Here is a 23895-nt window from a genome sequence, read left to right as displayed (position 1 = left end):
TAAATAAAACCGATATCGAACGCATCTTCAACGATATGTATTGTGGGCTGGGGTTTAAATTCCGAATTTGAAAAGTTCCGAAAGGGCGAGAATGATACAGTTTAAAAATCTGAAACATCGAAATGAATTGAATTTCTGGCTTGGTGAAATTTCACCACTTTGATCTTTCTTTTTTTCGAATGTTCGATATTTTCATTTTTAGAATACCGATAATTCTAATTTTCGAATTTTCACATTTTTTACACCCAATTGTTGTGTAAATTACGCTGTGTGTGTATATTTTAATTTTCGTAATTTCACTCTGTCGAAACTTTATTTTACGGAATTTTGCATTATCGAAACTTCAATTTTCGGAATCTTGCATTTCGGAACTTTGAGCCGTTGGTTTTCCGACCGTTAGAAACTATGTTTTTTAGGTTTGCGCCTAACTTTCTCATCTTATGTCTACACGTCGATTATTATTTATTAAACAGCCATGAGAATTAGAGAAACGTCTTGAATTTAACGAAACGATTCGGAAGTGAAAAAGAAAAAATACATATATATATATATATATATATATATATATATATATAATTGGTGTGAAGAAAAAAATGCTAAAGATGAATAGAGAAAAAAAATGATAGTTCGCTCTAATGCCTACCTCACTCTATCAAAATAAACTACCAACGGACATTTCGCCACGGAGCTCTGAGAATAGTCTAATACTATTCTTTTTTTTTTTTAATTATTTTTAGACTATTCTTTAACTGCGAGCGGTGAAAAAAACAATTGGATTTTTTATTTCTGTTCTCGACTTAGAATAACCGATCTTGTCTGACAACCTTAACCTACATCGCTGCATATGCACCGAAAAAACTTGAACGTATTATATTTTCGTAGAGTTGAATTGTTTGAATGATAAAAAATTTACCAACGAATTGAATTCGAATTAGTATTTTTGATCCGTTTATAGTTTATTCAACAAAAGTTGCTTGTAGCTAGTACTTTTTTTTTTCTTTTCTCTCCCTCTTCCGTTTGTTTTTACATCGAGAAAAAGTCTTGTCACCGTACTTCGACTCGATTATTTCTAGTGTATTCGTATTCACGTTCAGGCAATTAAACATTTCTTTGCAACTATTCGAATAGGTATATATGTATATAAACACACTTCAGACCCTGAAGAGTATTTTTGCAGCATGAAAATATAAACATATATTTCCTTGAATTGATCCAACATTAAAATTGTCAAATCTGCGCGAGGGCGCTGCGAGCATTATATTACAACAGATCCTATAAACAATATACATATTGATTTAAACTTTTATTCGGACAATTTTTTCACTTTTACTTACTTCAAGTATATTATTTTAGACTTATTTATTGTATATTCGTTACATAAGGAGTTAATTTTAGAAATTAATCTTTATTGCATTATTTAGTTCATTTTACCACCGGTTTTAGTGTAATTGCGTGTCAAGATAATTTCAAACTTGAAAGCCGACGCTTATACGTACACACATTTATACATATATGCAAATAAATTATACGATAAACATTTCGTTTCATCAAAGGGGATCAAGAAAGTCGGGTGACTTGAATTTTTCGCTTTCCAACCCATGCAAATGTAGCTAAGTTGTTGAAAAACGAAACAATTCGTAAAGTTTGTTGACGTTTTTTTTTTTTTTTTTTTTTTTTTTATTCGTGCAAAAGTTTTGTAGACAATTGATAAGAAGAGGAAAAAAAAAGAAAAGAATTGTCACCGTTCTCGGAATTTTGTTACATAGTAGCTGAACAAATTCTGAGCATGATATAACCATCGAGACTTTTATAAATAATCTCAGCAGCTCTGATATATATATATATATATATATATCCATCTCTCTTCTCTTATCCGTCAAATTGAACTTTTTCTTTCTTCAATGGTTCAGAATCGCAGCCAACGAGTCGGAAACTCGACCGCGTGCCCTCCTTAATAATCACGTTACATGATTTAATATCACCGTATATGTAACGTCGGTGATATTTATTATCTGAAAATAGCATATATATATATATACGTATATATATATATACACGACACGTTGGCCAACCCCGAATTACACATACAGGATGAGTTAGGATGACGCTACGCGGAAAGAAAGAAAGAAAGAGATATATAGACAGATCGTATAATATGTATTATGCTCTGGAACACTGTGGGGAAAGATGAATGCATGGACAAGTATGTGTAACCAACGTTAAATAAATTGACCCAATGATAGTTGTGATTTTTACTTGAAAATAAAAAATAAATATAAAAAATACAGTAATCAACGTAATATAACAAAAAAGACACGTATTCGGATAAGAAAAAAGTAACAAACATTGATTAAATTATAAAACAAATGTAATGATACGTCGAAGAGAACGTGTATGATTGATGAAAATAGAAATAGAAATAAACTAATAAGATGAAAAAACAAGAGGGGCGGGGGGGGACAAAAAAGCTTCGGTGACAAATCACAGATGAGAAGCGCCTAGCCAAAAACGATCGCAAAGCTCTCCAATTAGGCCAGGCAATCGTCACAGCGTCTGTGCTTGCATGTGCAGTCACGAGCAGAAGCTCGATGAGACAAAATCGAGCTTGGGATAAAGAAATAATTAACCGGTAGATTGTCGAGACACGGTATTAATTTCTTTTTCTTTTTTTTTTTTTCTTTTTTTTGTTTTTTTGTCTTTCCCTCGTCCGTTGGATGACGATAAGATGAAGTCGAATTTTGCTCTGTTCAGAAAAAAAAAAAAAAAAAAAAGAGGCTTGAAAACATAAAGGATAATAATAACAAAATAATAAATAACGTTTCTCGGTGTAATTTGCAGCGGTATATATAAGATGAGAAGGATTAATCGCGAAGTGTCGGATAAGTGAATGAACAATTGCAGCTAATTGCGTGTGTGTGTGTATATATATATATATATTATATATATATATATATTATATATGCATATATTATATATATATACATATATATATATATTATATATGCATATATTATATATATATACATATATATAATATATGTATATGTATATCTGTGCACATTCGTATACGTAAAGATATAATATTTTTATACACATATATGTACGTGTGAGAACTACGCGCCGTATTTCCGTAAATCTTACGCAAAGTCTAGGTTTATTTATAAATATACTCGGGGAATCGTCGTCGTTGTCGTCGTAGTTTTCGTCTGGTAGATACGATCTCGATTTCAGACGTTCGTTTCAATACAGTTTTTTTGCAATGCTTGAAAAATTTACATTACGACCGAGCGTCAAATTCAAATGTACATTATATATATATATATATATATGTATGTATGTGTGTGTATAACTTGACCGCGTATCCACGCGGTATAAAGAAATAATAAACCGTCGTACGTTTGTGAAGTTATAGGTGAAAAAATAACGAAAGAAGAAATCGTGGGGGATAAAAAAAAAAAAAAGTTGATAAAGCGAAAAATGAAGAAAAAACCGATCGAACGTTCGTACAAAGATATTTCGAGAAAACTAAATCGTAACGTGACTGAATTGCGACGCGGTTGACTGGTTACGTCGATAAGTGAAAGAAAAGAGTGAAGGAAAAAAAGAAAAAAAAAACAACAACCAAACATCGAAACTTTGATCATATTTCGCGGTGAACAAAAATCGCACGACAATCGCGTCTTACGCGCAATCGCGGCTTTGATTCAGCCACGTGTCGTGATGCGTGTCGAGTAAAAACGCAAGAAAAAAAAGAGAGAAAGAAAATTGGAGATTCCGCAGCGCAGTGCAGTGCGGTGCGTTGCAGTGCGGCGTAAAAGTGACGAGGGGAAATAATTGTTTTTAAAATATTAACGACAATCGTTATTTAGTCGTTTTTCTCTTTCTTACACCATTAATAAACTGATCGCGACAACAACAAGAATAACAAATAACAGTGGTATTGTTATCGGAGCAGTGGATAAACGATGCAAAATTTTGAGTAACCCCTTGTGATAAAACGTTCGATGTTGTGTAAAAAAAAATTTAACTGCAGATTGTAATTGACATCGAGTGCCAACGAATGTGGTGCAAGCGTTTGGTGTGGATTTTTCTATGGCTTTGGACACGCTGTGACATCTGGTTATAACAACAACAACAATAATAATAATAATAATAATGATGACGACGACGACGATGATGATGATGGTGACAATAATACCTACGACGGATAATATGCGTGTATAATAAGAGTGAAGATAATATTGTGAGACGAATATTGTATAACGGTTGAGTGTAAAATAATAATCACGGTGCGAATGTAGAGAGTAGAAGGAGAGAAGGATGACAGAAATGAATAACCGAAGAACGTGGAGAGACGGCGAGAGGGTTGATTACTAGGACTCGATATTATCGTTATTCAACGATGATACGGACAAACAGCCATCTTGCAACGAGTTTCAGGGATGCTAAATTTAGCCAGCAAACGCGACCGCCATTACCAATTCCTGTCTCAAGTTTGTTCTAGCTTTAAGGCCTTCGGGCCAGAGGCTCGATCCGCAAAATCAAAATCGCCCGTGTGAGATCGCCCCGCCCCCACCCCGCAAAAAAAAAAAAAAAAAATTCTACGATCCGTACACATAGGATCCGAGGAAAAAAACCCGGGAGTAAAAAGAGTCGCGATTCTTCTTGAACCCGTAAACAGTTGATTAAGACGTGAGCGCAGAAGTGATGAAAAAAATTTTTCTTGATAAAAAATAAAATTAAAAAAAAAAACGGCAAACCTTTGTAACGTCGTAAAAGTGATGTGTGATATTATACATGTAATAAATACGATCTATCTGTGCAAAAAAAAACAAAAAAATATTTTGTCGAATGATAATATTCGAGGAAGGAAAGAAGGAGCAGCGGATATAATTTGAAAAAAATAAATATACAAGATAATATTGAAAGATTGAAAATTTGATAGTTTGAAAAGAGTTTTTGGTGTTGTTTGTAATAAACTTTCCGACATGGCGGACGAACCTGCAATCCCCATGGGCACCCGAACTCATCTCGGCGATAACATCGCCTTGTCGGGTCTTCGCAGAGCGATTTCCCAAGTATCGATGCTCGTCTTCAAAGCCACATCGTCCGGCGAAGCTGCGTGGCGCGATGAATTCCTCAAGTATGATTAACGCACGCCAAGCGACAGGCGATTCCCGTAATAAATTAATCAATTTCACCGTGACACGGAGTCGCGTGTTTGTTTCATTTTTTACGTCTCTCTGTTTTACAATATTATTCTCAAGTCTGAGATTTCACATTTCAATCAGGCTTGCCGGTAGATTTTTTTATTTTTAATTCTTCATATTTGTAAAATCATCGGATTTGTTATTTACTCCTTTTTTAAAATTATTTATCATGAAATAACGGAAAGTAAAAATCGAATAGGGAAATAAAGAAGGCTTCGTATCTTTCTAATCAAGTCGTACAACGGACAAACGGATGGAAGTTTAGACACCCACGCCTGCAGACCGAGATTGTATAAATTTACGCATAATGCGATCGGCACTAATTCGACATCCGTGAAATTATGCCGTTCGTATACATATTTCTGATTTATGCATCTGCAGCCAAGTCGTGAATCGAAGCGGCTTACGATGTGAATTTGTAATTTTCGTCAAAATTGCATATTTTTAGAAAATATGAATTACCGAAGCTAGTAACGTGAGTGTGACGAAACATTGGGGACAAAAATAATCACTGTTTTCCAATTTTTTAATGACTTTGAAGCGGTCAAGTTTTCAAAATATCAATTACTTTTTCCTTATTATAATATACTGCTGTTCAGAGATTTTTAAAATTACGAAATGAGGAGTTTTCCGAAACACGAATCGTTAAGATACTAACGTTACTATACTGAGAAAAGTGTTATTTGTTACAGTAACTATAAAAATTCAGTAAAACAGGTATCGTTAAAAAAAACTGTTTGAATATTGTTGGAATTACAAAAAATGAGGTACGCGCAACTATTTTGCGCGATTGTCGATCCTTTTTTGGTAATCGCAACGCAAAACCAGTTTCTTTGGCAAACTCTAATTTTTTAGTTAAACAAGGCTTTAACGTCAATTATTCTTGCACGAGCATTAAATTTTGGCAACAGTTGTAAGGAAATATAGCAACAGTTATCGTAACGAGAAAGAATAGTAACGGATACTAGAGTTTCCGGCAACAGCTAGAAAACTAATTTTCATTTTATATCTGGAACAATATTTTTCGATTGTGGTAAAAAACTAAAATAGTCAAGGACTGAGCGGTAACCGGAAATAAAAATTTCTCTCAGGGTAACTTCAGCCTCGTGAGAATATCACGTTCACGTGTTAATATTAATATTAATATTGTAACGTGCGATCGCATTATTTTAATAACTAACTGTGCAATTATTTTGTCGGCAAAAGAAATCGTCAATTTCACAATTCCCAAGTCAGGAGCCTCTCTTTCTGGGGGGATTGTAATTTAGTTATTACGATAATTGCCAGGCAAGCAGATAGAATAATCTAGGCCTGTCTGGAGCTAAGAAGATTTTCGCAAACTAACTTCAATTATTTTATCGTCGAGAAACGGAAGTCTTGCTGTATGTAAACGTATAAAATATCCAAGTATACGTACGTATACGTGTTCATCCTCCTCGAGACCGTTGACTTTCGCCAACGACGTCCTCTGTGTACACAAGATTATACTTCGTTAAAGTTTAAACGATCGTAAAAACTGCACGTGTGCAAAGATCCTCATCACGAATCATTAAAGTCATAACACGCCGAAATTATCTTTACCTTTCTCTCTCTCTCTCTCTCTCTCTCTCTCTCTCTCTCTCTTTTTTTTCTCTACGCTTCTTTTCAAATATTTTCACCCGCGAGTTCAGGGACTTGAAAATAGCCAAAGATGAAACGTTAATGATAGGCTATAACCGTTTTTTGCCGCCTTTAAACTCTTGGCTATAACGAGAAAAAAAGTAAGAGAATGAAAGCTGAGGTTATACAGACGTATTTAAAATCTGCAAAATCTGTAAAAGTGAAAACAAAAAACGATTATTTCATTGACCAATACAATCCAAAAATGAATCAAAGTATGAAAGAAACGACAATTTTTACGATTCTCTTCGAAAGCTTTATACGCGTGAATCAAAGTCTTGCGATAAACGCTGACACTTGGTATTTTTATTCATCGGGAAATAACTTTTGCAGTCACCATCCCGTTAAACTTGTTTCTTTCCTTCTTATTCTTCTTTTTAATATCACGCTGCACGCGACATCGCGCATAATTTTTCCAACTTTAAGCATATCTATTATACACGCGGCTCGGCAAATCTAAAAGCGAATTATACAGCGGCAGCATGCAGTCAAGTAGCCTTGTCCCAAGATATATAACCTCTCTTGATCTATAATTATCCACACTACCGTCAAAGAGTAAATTGTTTACAAGTCTCTTCCAGCAAATAACGTTATTTTCAAAGCTTCTCCTCAATAGGTCCGAAGCGTCTAGATGTACGTACAAAGTACACGATTGCGACGATTATAAGCCAGAGAGAAACTTACAACAGTTATATTTTTAACGGTAGCTCATAATTTATATCCTTCGGTTCTATATCGCACCTCTCGAGGCAGCGTATTCGTCACGCACATTAATTGCAATTAAAAACAACTTTTTAGTTCCGGTTACCGCTCGATCCTCAACTATCTTCATTTTTTACCACAATCGAAAAATATAGTTCTAGGTACAAAATGAAAATTAGTTTCTCAAGTTTTTATTTCCGTTGGCTTTCTCTGTTCGGGCTGACAGTGTCAGGGTAACAACGTTCGGGGTCCACCTCAAAGTCAGGGTGACTTCGTCGCTTTGGTTTTGAGCTTTTCCAAACGGCGAAAGAGCCGCGACGGAAATTGCACCAGAAACTAAATCGGTCCTGCGACTTCCGGCAGGGATTGGTTGGAAACGTGTGGCGGTATTTCGTATGGATTAGTGTTTCAGGGTCGAACGTCTCTCTCAAGCGTGATGCCGACGTGTTGGAGTTTTGCGATCCCGGGAAACGAGCGCGCATGCTGAACCATGCAGTTGATGCTTAAATATAATTTTGGTAATATACGCGGAACAGTGATGTCGGTGCCGACACATGATTTAATAATATATCACGCTCGTGTGCCGGAGCTGTTTGTGGAGCTGATATGCATGTGGCGTTTATTCTCCGCGCGGAAACCGCGTCAACAGAATTGCCGTCGTTGCCTGATAGCTTTTCGAAACGTCATCTCGGCCGCATATGAAAAAAATCGACAGTCAGAGTTACCAGGATTACTAACATAGAAATATCGAAGATCCAACGCGAAGAAACATATTCGTGGAACTGAAGATCTTCGATAATTCGAAATTTCAGTGTTTCAGATTTTCAAATTTTCTTATTTTCACACTTTCAGAATTTTCAGGATTTCGGACCGTTCGAAACTTTCATGTTTCGTCAAAGTTTGATTTCTTTACTTCAATTTTCCTCACCAAAGACTTCGGCATTCGGAATTTTCGGAGCTTTTTAAATTCGAAATTTCAAACCCGCCCCTTTCGTATTGCACCCATGCAACCGACTGCAGAATCCAGAACGTTCTTTTTTCGCGTCGTTGCTAAAAAACGTCATGGAAACCACACCGGTAGTTCAGTCTTGACAAACCAAGGGTTAAAATAGACTTGTGTACACTGAGAACCGCTTACAGTACCCTTATAGCTTATACTATACTGACAAGATAAAATTCTCTTTGTAAACTTAGCGAAAACCGAGAGCACAGAATGATCCGACATCGATTGATCGATGGTTTTGCAACTGTTGGACTTAAATTTTCTACCTAACAAAATGGACGGGAACGCAGACTCTTTTCTTATCAAACTGTTTCCAAAACTCGTCTCATCGTTCACTGGAATTAATTGAGATTAGTAGAAGTTTATTCAATTTCTGCCCATCAATCATCGATTAGACATGAAATATTCTGAAGCCCGAAATGCTTGGAGTCTTCGGATGACAATTGGGCACGAAAATGGCGGGCGTGGCCACGCAATATGGCGGCGAGAACCGACAAGCTATAAGCAAAGTGTTTCAGGTCAATTACGCGAGTACGAAAGTACAGAAAAGTCAGTGCAAGCTGTGAAGCTTCGCTCATTTCGCAAGGAATCGATATACCGCAGAAAATTGGATAAAAAGGATCTTTTAAAATTAAATATGGCCCACACTCGGAGTAACGCATTATTTTGCCACCAGATGTCACAGCAACGTATTTTCGTTCCCAACAGTACAACGATCGTTGTCGCGGAAATTACAGATACTCGGAAACTCTTTGAAATTTTGACAATCTTGACAATCGGTTAAACGTCCGATCGTGTTTTCATATTCAGCAAGCTGATGATCACGGACGAAGAACCGAGTCGATGATAAATCGGCTTGCCGATCCGAATCAAGAGTCGGGAATTGGAATGATTGGTAATTTTCGGTGATAAATTTTCGGAGATTTCGAAACGTCGCTTTTTGGCCTTCACTTTTTGCGTCTGTTTGTTTTCCCGCTTTATTCCGTCCGTTTGTGTATCTGGATTCTAATTTGAAGTTGCGGTTAAAGCTTGGACTCTGGTGGCAGCGTGATGGCAGCTGGGATCGTTCAGAAGCAGAAAAGAGAGAAGGACGTGAGACGTGTACATACGTGTGTCGGTTGAGAAAAAACACGACGCGGGCATCGTTCCGAATTTGCCACGATCGAGACAGAAAAGTTTTTGCATCACCCATCAAGCGTATTTTTTCATCTTCCTCTTTTTCTCCTACAGTGATTACACTGGTCCGAAAAAAAACCTTTTTTTTTTTGTCCTACTTCTTATTATTACGTGTAATTATAATAGATTTGATGCTACATTGAATCGAAATATAGTTATAAGAAATATAATGTACCACGTGTACTTTTCATGTAATGTTTTTTTTTTTTTTTTTTTTTTTTTTTAAGGAGGAGTTTTTTGCGGACCTGTGTCACAGCAAAAACAAGGACACAGAGAGATAGACGTCTCGCCAAAGCAGCGAGAATTCGTTCACCAATGTCCATGTAGCTAATAATTTTTGATCCGTTGAAAACTAATCGATCCTATAACATTGATCGACGTTAAACACCGTGTGGAAAATCTTTGACGTAAAAAATGTTCTCACACATACGCATGGCGTTTGTTTTTATACCCCATTTCTGTCAACCTTCACCACCCAGGGACCGAAAAAGCTGAAATGTTATGGAATACTTATACCTACGTGCGTTAAATTCGATTTCGAGCACTCAGCACGACCCGTTAAACAAAATTATCGCAAACCTCACGTCCGCCTAGCAAAAATACGTTCGCAATATTACTTGTGCACTTGGGGAAAAAGAACTGGCCGTGTTTGATTTCCAAATATTTTATCGTAATCAATCGCACCGCAAATTGTTCGATTCATTAATCGGTGATAATTTGACCTTCGTCGAGATGACATTTTTTAACGCATTTTCATGACTCTTCAAATCTGTTCAACAGTTTGTACTGTTCCGGAGTATTCATCGGTATACCATTAACACGGTAATGGGTTTTGCACAAGCAGGCACGCCTGACGGATTCACGTGGGTTCGGATATATTATTAAAGTTTCAAGGGCGCGGTTATACCCAAAGTTCTTCAGAGACAAAACGCGACGAGACGATCTCCGCAGTCTCAGACAAACCTTGGTGCATTTTGGCACGGTTTTGAGCGACGAAAACGTTTTATGCATATACATTTGTAAACATATACCTACGCGTATAATAACAGTTTTATGTATATATGTGTGAGTGAAACTATTTCTGAAATACGGAAATGTTGGATGAAATTAGCTGCGATATGACAACGAACCGCGCAAACGATTCGACAAATGGTTCACTTAGCGCCGGATGAGAGTAACGAAATAACAGAGACTAATCGTAAAAAGAAAAAGAGAGACAGGGTTACGCGTTACAACACAAAGAATAAATCAAATTCGCAATTCACAGACACAGGAATATTATTTTTAGTTTTATTATACCCACCTTGAGACGCGTTGTCTTACGATGCTTGGGATATTTTTATATCCAACAGACATTTATTCAACCATGGTATAACACGACTATCCACCTGTCGTCTGGTCGTCAACCCATTTCTGGTTGACCAGCTTGACCGATTGCGCAATGAATCCACCGCCGTCTGATGGCTAATTTTAATGGCGGAGACCATATCGCGTTGTATAATTGGTTCGCGAATTCGCTTCCAATTTTCGTAATTTTATCTCCTTGCTTGCATTTCAATCTGTCGTATTTATGCCAACAATACGATGATAATTTATTCTCACAAATGATATTTACGTATACCGCTCATTGTGTTATATTACGTATACACGGTACACGCGTCGTTATACTCGTCGGAGCGCATAATGTATACACGATTAAGAAGTGGAGTATAAATGAGCGAAAGCCTATTCAAATATTTATAGATTGCAGACACCAGCGGCACTGACCTAGGGTCAAAAAATAATAATCAAAACCGACTTGGAACGATCCGACAACCTGGAAAGCTCGTTTATACTCCCATCAGTCGATCGTAACGAATAAGCTCGAGTAATTTCCTTCTTTCGTTACCAAGTTTGATTTACGATTTACTCGAACCTTACTCAAACGTTTCCTATATACACTGAGTAAAATTTCATTTGTTACAGTAACTAGCGAAGTTCAGTAAAAGAGGTATCGTTGAAAAAAAAATGTTTGAATATCGTTGGGATTACAAAATTCAAGGATAGAAGATAAAAGAGAAGAATTAGCGGTGCTAATTATCGAACAAGCATACTTATATATGAGTTCTTTTATTCATTCGCGGATGTGTGAGGCGTCAGGTATTTTGACATGGATAAACATGAAAAAAGTGCGACTTGCATCATTCGTGCGTGACGCGGGTCCGTAATTACAACCGACTAATTCATAGACGTGTAGCAACGGTGTCGCTTTACCAACTAGCCAATAATTCATTACAGATTTTATCGTTTCCTCGATAGGTATCGGCAGACCAGATTCAGCACAAGAAGAGTGCGAAAAAGAGTCGTATTCAAACACGGTGACTGTAACGTTATCCAGGGGAACGTAGCGAAACGTCGAAGAAGATATTTGCAGGTTTGTGTGTAAAGCGAATTTCAACCGGAGGCTGGCTTTCAGCCTTTTTTTACGATTTTATTGTGTTTTTTTTTTTTTTTTTTTTTTTTTTTAGTCAGAAGAATTAATTGGAATTTTATCCAACTTCGACATTGTTTTATTGATATTTTGAATTACATTTAAAAATTTTTTCAATTTTTGGCAAATTTCCGGGTAATGTGCAAGCAGCAATATTTATCTAAAAGCAAAATGGCTGTTTTTTGGCATTATTAGCATATTTTCCTGATAATATGAACCTCGTTGCTGGTAAAAAATTATAAATATTGAAGTGTTGACTGGTGTTTGAAAAAAATTTCTCGATCTTCACAATTTTTTCAAACTTGTTTTTCAATAAAAAAAAAAAAAGCCCTTAAAATAATGATATCGTCAAAATTGTTGGTTCGTATTCTTGGGAAACCTGTTGAAAATGGTTCAAAAAAAAAACAACCATTTTACTATCAGATAAATATTGCGACGTCCACATTTCCCGTAAACGACGAAATCGAACAACGACCTTCGTTGGACAACAATCCATAACTTCGACATTTTTGCCAAAAATGATTTGTTAAAATTTGTAAATGTAATTGAAAATGTGAATAAAATAATGACAAATATATATAGATATAAAATATATAATAGATAAAATTCCAATTAATTCTTTCCATAAAAAATCAAATTCATAAAAAAAAAAAACATCTGAAAATCAGCTGCTGGTCTTTTTATCAATATCGTTATTGTGCTTTCAGGATATTTTCACAACGCTTGTCGACGCCCAGTGGAGGTGGACTCTCTTGGTATTTGCCTTGAACTTCTTACTCTCATGGCTCGGATTCGCCCTCGTATGGTGGCTAATCGTCTACACTCACGGAGACCTCGACCACGTCGACACGGAAAACCCGAACGACACTTTTATACCGTGCGTCAATGACATCCACGGATTTACAAGCTGCTTTTTGTTCTCTGTGGAAACCCAGCATACCATTGGGTAGGTGCTGACGTCGAACAACTTAATTTTAGGCAAGAGTGGAAGTTTGTCACATCAATGGTGTTTTCAGGCTTTTTACATTCAATTTTGGTTTACTTTGGGTATCGTTATCTTGACAAACGGTTGGGATGCGGAAACTGACGAATCGGCATTTTTCCCTAGCTTACAAAAAGTCTGCACTTAAATTATTGTACCAAGTCTCAAGCTCCTTATCTTACAATTAGAACCTTGAGCACTGAAATCAAACCAACGAAATACTTTACATGCGTAAGACTTTTCTACCCTGTATCGTTTTCAGATACGGTTCAAAACACACGACCGAAGAATGTCCCGAAGCGATATTCGTCATGTGCATACAGTCGATGACCGGTGTTATGATCCAAGCCTTCATGGTGGGCATAGTTTTCGCTAAACTGTCTCGACCTAAGAAGAGGACACAGACGTTACTATTTTCGAGAAACGCTGTTATCTGCCAACGAGACTCCCAGCCCTGTTTGATGTTCCGAGTCGGCGACATGCGGAAGAGTCATATAATCGAAGCTCACGTTAGAGCTCAGCTCATAAAACGGAAGGTGTGTTGTAGAGCATTGCAATTTGTTGGAGAAAATTTTCAATCAGCTCGTTAAACTGAGTCGCTTGGATGGAAATAAATAAAAATAAATTTATTGCATTTTTTTTTTTGTTTTTTTTTTTTTTTTTTACCGCTACACGATCGGGGTATTTATAATTTATGAACAAGTTTGAAGAACTCGTTGCGACGCAGTTAACCAAACTACGAACAATTTCCTCGAACATACCCGTGTCTGTATAACTTACGACGTACACGATTTATAAGATTTTTATCATTTTATCATTTTTATTAACTACTTATCGTAACCTCAAGGAATATTTCAGGTTACTCGGGAAGGTGAACTGTTGCCATTTTTTCAAACGGAATTAAAAGTCGGTGGCGACGGTGAAGAGGACAAGATATTCTTCATATGGCCAACGACGATTGTTCACAAGATAGACTCGCGTTCGCCGCTTTACCATCTGTCGGCAAGCGACATGCTGAAGGAAAGATTTGAAATTGTAGTGATACTCGAAGGTTCGTAAAGTAAAAACGTCAACTGTTCATTAATGGGTTTCAAGATTTAAGGTTTCAAGTGTCTCACTATTTTTTTGGAATTCAAAACTGAAACCAGTTTTCGTTCTATAGAAATTTTACTTGTCCGTGATCGACGTATCGTTTGTATCTCCCGTCACTCATTGCATTGTGACATAAAATTTGCTTAGAAAGGAAACTCGTTCCAGTTTTGTTGAAAAAAAAAACAAAAAAAAACAAAAAGTCGTTGGAAACCATTAACGAACATTACTATACTACCCACGTATTTGAATAAAACAACATTGCCCAACTTTCTATCTCATTTCTCCTCCGTTTAAGGTGTCATCGAATCAACTGGGATGACAACGCAGGCGAGAAGCTCGTATTTACCATCGGAAATACTTTGGGGGCATCGCTTCGAGCACATAATAACATTCAGAAAAGAAAGCAGCGAGTACGAGGTGAATTACACGCTTTTCAACAACACCTACGAGGTTGACACACCCTTGTGCTCAGCTGCACAACTGGATCAACTCAGAGCGCTTCACCGCACCAAAGATGGTAATGGACACCTATCGTCAAGTTTTCACTTCGTTCAAGTCCAACGTTCAATGCGCCAGACGCCTGCCTGCGGGCAACCGGACCTACGTCCGAGTAAACATGACTAAAAAAATTAATATTCGAGTAATTTTTGCCCTGAGAAGATACACTTGTTGGTCATCTCAAATCATCCGTTTGGTTCTCCATGAGTTTTTCAAAATGACTTTCATACAATTTTTGTCTGAATCGGTTGAATCATTTTTCCTGTCGATACTCAATATGAGTAAATAGTTCGTCATGAATTCGTTGATAAAATAAAAATTTTCAGGGATTAATTGGTCATTGGGCATTTATCGTGCCTGATAAAGAAACTTGGAGTAATTAGAATGGTAGGAGTTAATTACAGTATTGTCTAGGCGTGACAAAACGAGCGGAGAAAATTTAATTAACCCCAATTGAGATCCACTTGGTTTAATTGAATCTGTGGTGACACACTGAACTGTAGTAATGGCACGCGACTGGACGAGGTCGACGTCAAGTGCCGAGATGATATTACCGTATCAATCGGTAAAAATTAAGCGTCTGCAATCGTAAAAAGAATGTGTCCGTTTTACTTGAGCTTGTATGAGTAATTGTTGTATTTAATTGAAATATTAACGATTTGGCGTATGAAGACCACGGTGCGGTTAGAATTCCGCTTCTTCTTGTCAAACCGTTGAAACGTTTCCAATGCTCCAATTCCACTCGTGTGAATCAACAACTTACGGGATGGTCTCACTTGAAATGTGACGCTATATTTTTAAGACAATCGCTTACCTTTCAGAGCGGGCAAGTTCGGGAATCTTCTCAGGAATCAGAGACGACTCGAGCAGCTCTTTGGCCACCAGTTCTGGATCGAGTTTGGCATCTTCCACGGGTGGTCTGCAGATGCAAATACCGCCAACACCGCCTACGCCTATTCCAGTTACGGTGACTGGTCCTGACGATTCTCCACCCTGTGGTAGCATCGACTACGACCCAATTATGCAGCGGAATCAGAGATTGGCTAGTTTTTACACCCAGGACGAGGTGAGTGGGAGTGAAGATCTGTTCTTTCTCTACACTGAGAAAAATTTCATTTGTTACAGTAACTATAAAAATTCGGTAAAACAGGTATCGTTAAAAAAACTGTTTGAAAATTGTTGGAATTACGAAAAATGAGGTACGCCTAACCATTTTGCGCTATTGTCGATCCATTTTGGTATTTGGTACAAGCATTGAATTTTCGCAACAGTTGCAAGAAAATATAGCAACAGTGATCGTAATGAGAAAGAATAGCAACGGATACTAGACATTTTGGGAACAGGTACAAAACTAATTTTCATTTTCTGCCTAGAACTATATTTTTCGATTGTGGTAAAAAAATGAAAATAGTTAAAGACTGAGCGGTAACCGGAACTAAAAATTTCTCTCAGTATACTTCATTCGATGAAAACTTCATTCGAGTCTGTTCCGCAGTTCACGGATCCGGAAGACCTGCGGAGAAACGCTAGCTTCAGTTCGTCGAGCTACACCGTCGAAGACCTGAAGAACCAGCAGGACTACAACAGAGTACTCGAGGACATAAATGCGTGCTTGAGGAAAAACCGTAAATGCAGTATACCGGCCAAGGAGGACCGGAAGATACAGAGGGAAGGATCCAGGCCCGCAATCCAGGACTCCAGGAAATATGACGCCAGAGGAACGGGAGACGGGATGAGAAGATCGGTGTCAAAACCGATCTTCGAAAGCCAGAGCCACCCGAGTGCCATGAAAAAGTCGCCGTCTCGATCGACGATAGATTCGAGGTACTGGAGGGAGTTTTATTTTTTCATCGTAAGACGAGAACTTTACCGACGTTTCTCATCGTCCTGCTTTCAGACACACGCGATTCCACGATTCGCCCGAACGGACGCACGAGCCGAGCGACTCGAGGGCTCTGCCGAGGAAAACGAGTTTGAGTGACGGTAACAAAACCAAACAGGAACATCACCACGGTATTCCGAAGAAGACCAGCTTCGTACTGAACGAGGGTGAACCGATAAGGATCAGTCCCGAACACAGCCACGTGGAATCGCGGGAAACCCAACGGCTGCCCGAAGAAACAGTTATCAGGATATCGCCACCCCCGGTCCCTCATCAAAAGACTCCGGAGACCAACAAGAAGATCAACAGTCTTCAATCACAGCACATCGGCCCAGAGGAACAAGTGTAGAGGTGAGTGATTATTCTTAAAGTCGTATTGCGATCTCTGGCACAAAGTCAATGGGTACCTGTTTGATCGTTTATCACGCAGAGTATCAATCAACAGTGCAGTTACTGAAAGACGGTGCGTTAATAAAAACCTTTATCCACTTTACACTGCTGTTAATCCACACATTGATATACGTGCTCGAATCCATACGAATACACTATGTTTTGTACCGTGTAATCATGGTTACAGGTACCTTAAAAATTTTGGTACCTAATTTGACGACCGAGCGATGATCGTCAGCGATCTATATCCTCAAATCCATTCCAATGGTCTGGATCACTTCGGTAAAAATGTACTCCAATGATTCAACTCATGTTATAGTCACCGTGGTTTATGGATGAGAAAACAATCTACAGTGATTTGTAAGAGAGAAGAAACGAATGTAAATGAACATATCGGTGAGATAGAAATTAGGATTGCAAGATTGACAAGTGTAGATAAGGCATAGCGATATCTGTACAGCAGCAGTAACGTGATCCGGAATAGCAGCGATGCAGTTAAAGGTTGGCAGAGATTCCCGCTGTTCAATAGAACAATTGAAAATTGTCATTCGAGCGTATAATAATAAACGATAATAGAGCTGCTGTACGATCTTGTAAATTGGAACACAAAGGATTGCTTAGCGTCAAGGTGTGCACGGCACGAGTGGAAATACGTGTTATAGAGGCATCCTGTCTGCCAACAGGCATCAATCAGTTAATCCCTGGGACGCCGGTTCTCTCATGCGGAAGTTAATTTGCCTGTTATACAAAGTGTGCCTAAAGCATGCCGGATAAATTCTCGGAACATCGTGGGCCATCTCTATTCCTAGAAGGTCTTTTACCCACTTCCACAAAACCGCCGATATTGCTTTTCCGTTCATCTCTCTTCTTACTTTTTTTTTCTTATACAAACGTACCGCAATCAGCGTTCGCCCCTCTCATTAATCGCTTTCAATTACGTGGTGAGTAAAATGTGCCGTATTTATGTTTAATTTTTTGTAAATTTCAGTCGACTTGAATGACGAATTCCAGGGTAAATCCTTGTAACTTGTTCATAATTGACGTGATGTAATCAGGCTTTGTCTAAAAATTTTTCAAGTCTTAATAAAGATATACGCGTACTTGAGAAAACGGAAACGTCAGTTTACGTAAAGTAGCATATTTTCATTACACGGTATTGTCGACGGTGCGAATTAGCCGCGAAGCACGTGTCCGTAGCTGCTGACGTATGTTATACGTACACATTTACGTATTATATACATGTGTAACAAAGACTCGGGGTAAACCTGATCGTATACCTACGTTCAGTTAGGATTGCGTGGTGTAATGTCGGTTTTATGTACGCGAGTTGGTAAGTGGCTGGATAATATAACGCATGGTAGGTACGTACCTACCGAAGGTTTCAAGAGGTGGGGGACTAGCAGCTGATATTAAACAATTGACTGGCGTGATAACGAGGGCACTTCCCGCCGCTATATAAATTCATCCTGCCCGCCAACGGATGACTGACTCCCTTCCTCTCTCTCTCTCTCTCTCTCTTTATGCAGTATCGGATATAGGTATACATACGTCAGTTAATAACGCGTCACATCGAATCACCGCAAGCCTGTAGAGAGATCGGTACAGATACGAATATAACAGACATTCGGTCATCGCGAAATATTTCACTCGAGATAAAAAGTTTGGGTTATGACTCAGTGCTTAAATTTTTAATATCGCCGATCGATCGATCGATCTATCAACCATGTAGAAAATTTATAACCGTCAGTGATCCGCGCTTGTATGTATAAGCGATGAGTCAGGCTAAAATACAGCCAAACCGAATAACGATCGTCAGCAAGATTTACTGTCCGAGTAAATTATATGGTTCGAGAAAAGTTTAAGGAATTCGTATACGTGACAGGGAGGAAAATTTCTACGACTTTTCTGTTGTTACATATATACCGGTGACGATGGATGTTTCTAACCATGCCGATGCATACAACCGATTTAATTAGTCGGTTCTGATAAGCTTCTTTTACACAACGTGCAGCGAGACTCGGGTCAATAAAACCTTATGCGTCTACCCGGAGGCTCGTGGCGCATATAACAACCTACCTCCTGTACGGGTTACGGTAGGAATACCGAATCGTGATTGACGTATCGAATGAAATCGGTCGAACATACGCCAACGGCACTTCGAATCTACAATGCGTACGCACTGCGTGTAATGGAATACGTGATGGAAAACCGAAACGATACAAGACTGCAAAGGCAGTTGTTGGCGCTGCTGAAGGGATACCGAGGAGGAGGAACACAAGGACTAAAGCTTCGCATTCCAGCCTCCTGGACAGTGGAATAACGAAACACGATTACCTACATCCATTTTGCGTAAGGTGAGAATTTTAATCGTCGACAACGTAACGCACCGCGTGAATTTGTCGGGCGAAATACATCGGCGACAGAACGACGTTAACAAACTGTAAGGACCTCTTTCCGTGGTATCACACGTCGTGAGATGTGGGTGTAGAGGTATGCAATTGTAGAAACGCACACGTAAGCCTGCGACGTGTCATTTGGTAATCAACATATTAGACCGAGGACGGTAGACGACGGAGATGGCGTAACAAGTTTCACTAACACCTACCGTCTCCTGTACGATGACGAAGACGACTTATGTACATTGTGTTCAGGAAACGAACGCAATCCAAGCCGGTGTAGGTACTGTTACATTTTTCTGAGGTATGTCATACCCTGGATCGAGGACGACCTTGTCGTGCGTTCGGGTAAGATGCTTGCCTGAAAACCAGTTGAGATTGTGCGATGAAACGCAAAGACGAAAAGTCGTTTGTACGGTGCGCGATGTACCGTAAGGTAAAATTCATGATCCGAATGAAAAGAAACGCTTTCGACATATGACGTGAAGTAGAAATCCAAATCGATTTCATTTCAATTATATTTACACTGGTGATGTATCATCGCCAATAACGACAATGACGACACAGCTCAACGAGTTTGACGTCGTATGCAGAAATAGTCGAAAGCGATGCAATTTTCAATGCTGCTGTCGAAATTCGTACGTAAGTACGTTGTGTGGATTGTTTTTTTGCCAATATCGACGATGTACGTGGTAAAAATAAACTTGTGTACAACGTGTTACGATGTATTCTACCTACGTGTATTTTTTCTCCTTTCCTTTTTACTGCCCGATTGTTGGTAGTCCCGTTACTTGCCATTGGTTGAATAGTAAAAAAAAAAAAAAAAATACCAACAATCGTCAAGTTTGCAGGTCTTTGAGCGAGTCTGTAACGCGTGGAGAAATAATGTCTGAAAGTTGGTGACGATAAAGAAACGTCATTCCGTCGTTACGAGCTATTCTTGGAAACGATATTACTTACAGGTAAGCAGATTGCTAATGCGAAGATCAGAACGCGGTGTGACTGCTTCATCGTGACTCGACGGATTTTCTCATATTCTCGTACGTGACTACCGAGCGAAGTAAAAACCAAACTTCTTCATAAATAAACGGCCGCAATAACAATTATTCATCAGTCTTCGGTCTCGAACTACGCGTTCAAAAGTGCTGCAATTTCAGCATTGCGATTAAGGGCGGGGGGCGACCATTTCGATATAAATTTTAATGAAAAGATTCTGAAATGTTCTCGAAACTATGAGTAGTAAAGCCCTCAAACTCAAATTGCTCTAGGTATTTTCATTTTCTTGAAAAAAAAAACAAAAAATCTGTCCAAGGTGTAACCCCCCACCCTTAATGAAAGACTCTATCATTTTTAAAACAAAATAAAAACAGGCACGATTTTGACAACCCGTCCGAAGAGTAGTTTCTTAGAGATTTCTTGAAATCTAATCTGTTTCACCGGGTGATGACTGCGCAAAAGTTCCTAGTACCAATATTTCGATTGAGTCATCAGTGTGTAACAGCGGATATACGCTTAGTAAAAAAAAAAAAACACACACACAACTAGTATGCGATTTTCTCAAACATCCGTTTGATTGCCAAAACCGGTGAATCAACTCTCAGCTTAATGCATTCAGCTATGTAAAAAGACCATAATTTAACGTTAAGATACGTGAGATAAAAAACCACATACGTTCTATCGCGATTGTCCCAGGTCATGGTCGGCAGAAATTAAGAATATTATCCATGTATCGTTATTTCTCACTGCATGTAAGCTGTAATTTCGTCACAAATTCCACAAGCGCGAAGTGACCGAAGATCCAAAGACTACCGTACAAAACAGAAACAGGATTTCCGTACAAAACGATTACGTTAATCGATCCCGACGAACGAGCGAAGACTCTTGATACCATGGGAGAATTGTAGGGGGAATACGACACTACGAAGATCCACCGTGAAAGATTCGTCAATAAGTTATATCAATGAGTCACACGGCGTTGGTCGTCCCGAGTTTTGCGCTAGCGAACCCGAAAGCGTAATTGTCAATTGGACGACGTGTGTAACGCGGAGAACAGACTTTAAAACAGAGAAACGATAAGTAGGTACGTTGGCGAGTAAAGAGACAAGGCCGCTCGCAAATGTCGAACATTATGATTTTCCCTCGTTTTCCGTCAAACAACCTAATAAAAATTACGGTGACTCGCGTTACCGATGCAGAATATGTGACCGTAAAAACCGAGCACGGTTACGTTCAGAAACGCACCAGCGATTGTTGTAGGTGGTAGATAACTAGTTATCTGAAAAGGCCCTGGGCATCTGTCGTGGCACCGTATATGAGAGAAGTAGGAGGTACGAATGGATGAATGGTTTTGATGGTTGGATGGATATTCATGCACGTCCATACGATAGTATGAACTCGAGTGTGGGCCGTTGACGTCACATATAACGTCGGGTATGCACGATCACTTTTGCGCTCGTGTCTTGGTGCCCGTTAGCGACATCGAGCTGGTCTCTCTCATTTTTTCTCTCTCTCTCTCTCTGGCTCTGTGTGTTCGAGCCGACGAGCAATGCGGCAGTTGAAACCCGAGCCACCATCTTGCCTCTCGCGATTCTCGTACCTCACCCACCTCATGCCGTGATGGTCCCCGAGTGTCGCGAGTGCGAAACGACCGATTTGCCAAATATCCGTTGAAAAGAAAAAAAAAGAAAAAAGAAAAGAAAAAACCGGTCGAGAACCGTATTAGCGATAGTGCGGAAGTCCCTCTTCGCCCAAAGAAGCACCGATCTGTTCCCGCGTAAAGTCGCGCACTTCCTCACTCAATGCCACGCTTTAAGTTCGCCGTTCTTCTACAGCTAGAGCAAGATTGTATATATATATGCATGTGTAACAACGATCGGCAGTGTGCGATGACATGCTGTTTGTCTTAATACCAATTTGTAAAGCCGTGTGTCACATGCGTGGGTGGATAGATCACTGTTCGCGATCAGCCGGCGGTAGAGTTTCAACATTACAGTTACATATTATACTGCACGAGGGGCATATTCCGAGACATCTCGATCAAGATTTCTACGTCGATGTCTCAGATTGACTGTATGATTGTTTTTGTTATTGGTTTTTTTTTTTTTTTTATTTTTATGAAAGTACATTACAAAAAACGAAATCGCAATTTTTTGCAGAATCTTTTCGACCCAGCGTACACTGAGAGAAATTTTTAGTTCCGGTTACCGTTCAGTCTTTAACTATATTCATTTTTTTTTTTTACCACAATCGATAAATATAGTTCTAGGTAGAAAATGAAAATTAGTTTTGCGGCTGTTACCGAAAAGTCTAGTATCCGTTACTATTCTTTCTCATTACGATCTCTGTTGCTATATTTTCTTGCAACTGTTGCGAAAATTTAATGCTCGTGCAACGATAAATTGACGTCAAAGACTTGTTTAAAAAAAAAAAAAAGTGCAATTGCCAAAAAAGGATCGACAATCGCGCAAAATGTTTACGCGTACCTCGTTTTTCGTAATTCCAAACAATATTCAAGCAGTTTTTATAACGATACCTGTTTTATTGAATTCTTCTAGTACCTGTAACTGATAAAATTTTTCTCAGCATATCTCAAGTATAGTTTAAAAACTTGAAAACCGGACACCCCCGAGGTCTGAAAAAATTTTGTAAAATATAACAAAATTTTTAGCCAATCTGAGACATCGACGTAAATTCTTGATCGAGATGTCTTGTTATGCCCGATGTATACATATATTGTATATACAGCGTTTCCGCATCGCCAATCAATTCCAACGATGATTTTTACATCCAACTTCCCACCGAAGGTGGGCAGGAATTAATTGCAACCGCATTCAATGCCGTTTATCACGTTTTAATCTTGTCTTATTCTTACGGGAAACATTAAGCGCTTCTGCACTATACACTGATCGCGGTTTCAATTACACGGTATTTAATAAACGTTCAAGTTGAAACTTGGAACTCCCGATTCGAGAGTTAACGCATCTATTTTTATATGAAACGATTGACCTCAATACGGAACCATGTGATAATAATCGGTATTAACACGTCCAGTTACAGTGTTATAAAATTTTCTACTCTTTTCGTACGATTTTTCATTTAAGAACACTACAAAGAAATTTAACCCTCGCGTCTTCTTACCGACAAAAATATTATTACTGTATACTAATGAGATGCATGGCATAACGATCGTATCAGATATACTGTATACACTATAGTGAGTTGAATTATAACATCTTATAGGTATACATATATATATATATATATAATTCTCGAAGCTTTATAAACGAGCTAGTATAAAATAAATTGTTCGCGCAATAACTGAAACCCGGAAATGGTGGATTATACCCGCATATAATACGTGTATATATACATATAACATATACATATATACCTGAGCAAGGCTAATTTCCCCTCGTTTAGTAATTCAAAAAATGAA

General features: G+C 38.5%; 2 protein-coding genes and 1 long non-coding RNA gene across 13 annotated transcripts in view; 2 read left to right on the top strand and 1 right to left on the bottom strand.

The window, feature by feature from the left end:
- Positions 1–23895, bottom strand: part of LOC138190480 (uncharacterized) — a 71517-nt gene that overhangs the window by 8863 nt on the left and 38759 nt on the right. Inside the window, exon 2 of the long non-coding RNA XR_011176472.1 lies at positions 15607–15892. This is a non-coding gene — a long non-coding RNA (uncharacterized lncRNA). The remainder of the gene's footprint in view (positions 1–15606; positions 15893–23895) is intronic.
- LOC124212771 (G protein-activated inward rectifier potassium channel 4) overlaps positions 1–23895 on the top strand; it is a 53870-nt gene that overhangs the window by 6353 nt on the left and 23622 nt on the right. For 5 of the 11 annotated variants that reach the window (XM_069133741.1, XM_069133740.1, XM_069133739.1 and 2 more), the window contains 8 exons: positions 12028–12163; positions 12928–13166; positions 13465–13738; positions 14061–14253; positions 14590–14811; positions 15614–15858; positions 16288–16616; positions 16690–17025. In XM_069133741.1, coding sequence (XP_068989842.1) covers positions 12028–12163; positions 12928–13166; positions 13465–13738; positions 14061–14253; positions 14590–14811; positions 15614–15858; positions 16288–16616; positions 16690–17023 — 1972 coding nt within the window. In that variant the 3' untranslated portion in view covers positions 17024–17025. Of the gene's footprint in view, positions 1–2624; positions 2648–2770; positions 2916–3026; positions 3210–3351; positions 5144–12027; positions 12164–12927; positions 13167–13464; positions 13739–14060; positions 14254–14589; positions 14812–15613; positions 15859–16287; positions 16617–16689; positions 17026–23895 lie in introns of those variants that run through there. The other 6 variants (XM_069133748.1, XM_069133749.1, XM_069133744.1 and 3 more) reach the window with 6 other exon arrangements.
- Positions 21635–23895, top strand: part of LOC124212770 (uncharacterized) — a 31726-nt gene continuing 29465 nt past the window's right edge. The window contains exon 1 of the mRNA XM_046613181.2: positions 21635–22432. The gene's annotated coding sequence lies outside the window, so the exon portion shown is untranslated. The remainder of the gene's footprint in view (positions 22433–23895) is intronic.

This window comes from Neodiprion pinetum, chromosome 2, assembly GCF_021155775.2.
Source record: "Neodiprion pinetum isolate iyNeoPine1 chromosome 2, iyNeoPine1.2, whole genome shotgun sequence".
NCBI classification, from domain to species: Eukaryota; Metazoa; Arthropoda; class Insecta; order Hymenoptera; family Diprionidae; genus Neodiprion; species Neodiprion pinetum.
The sequence above is the reverse complement of the archived record's forward strand: the minus strand, read 5'-3'. Positions and strand labels throughout refer to the sequence as shown.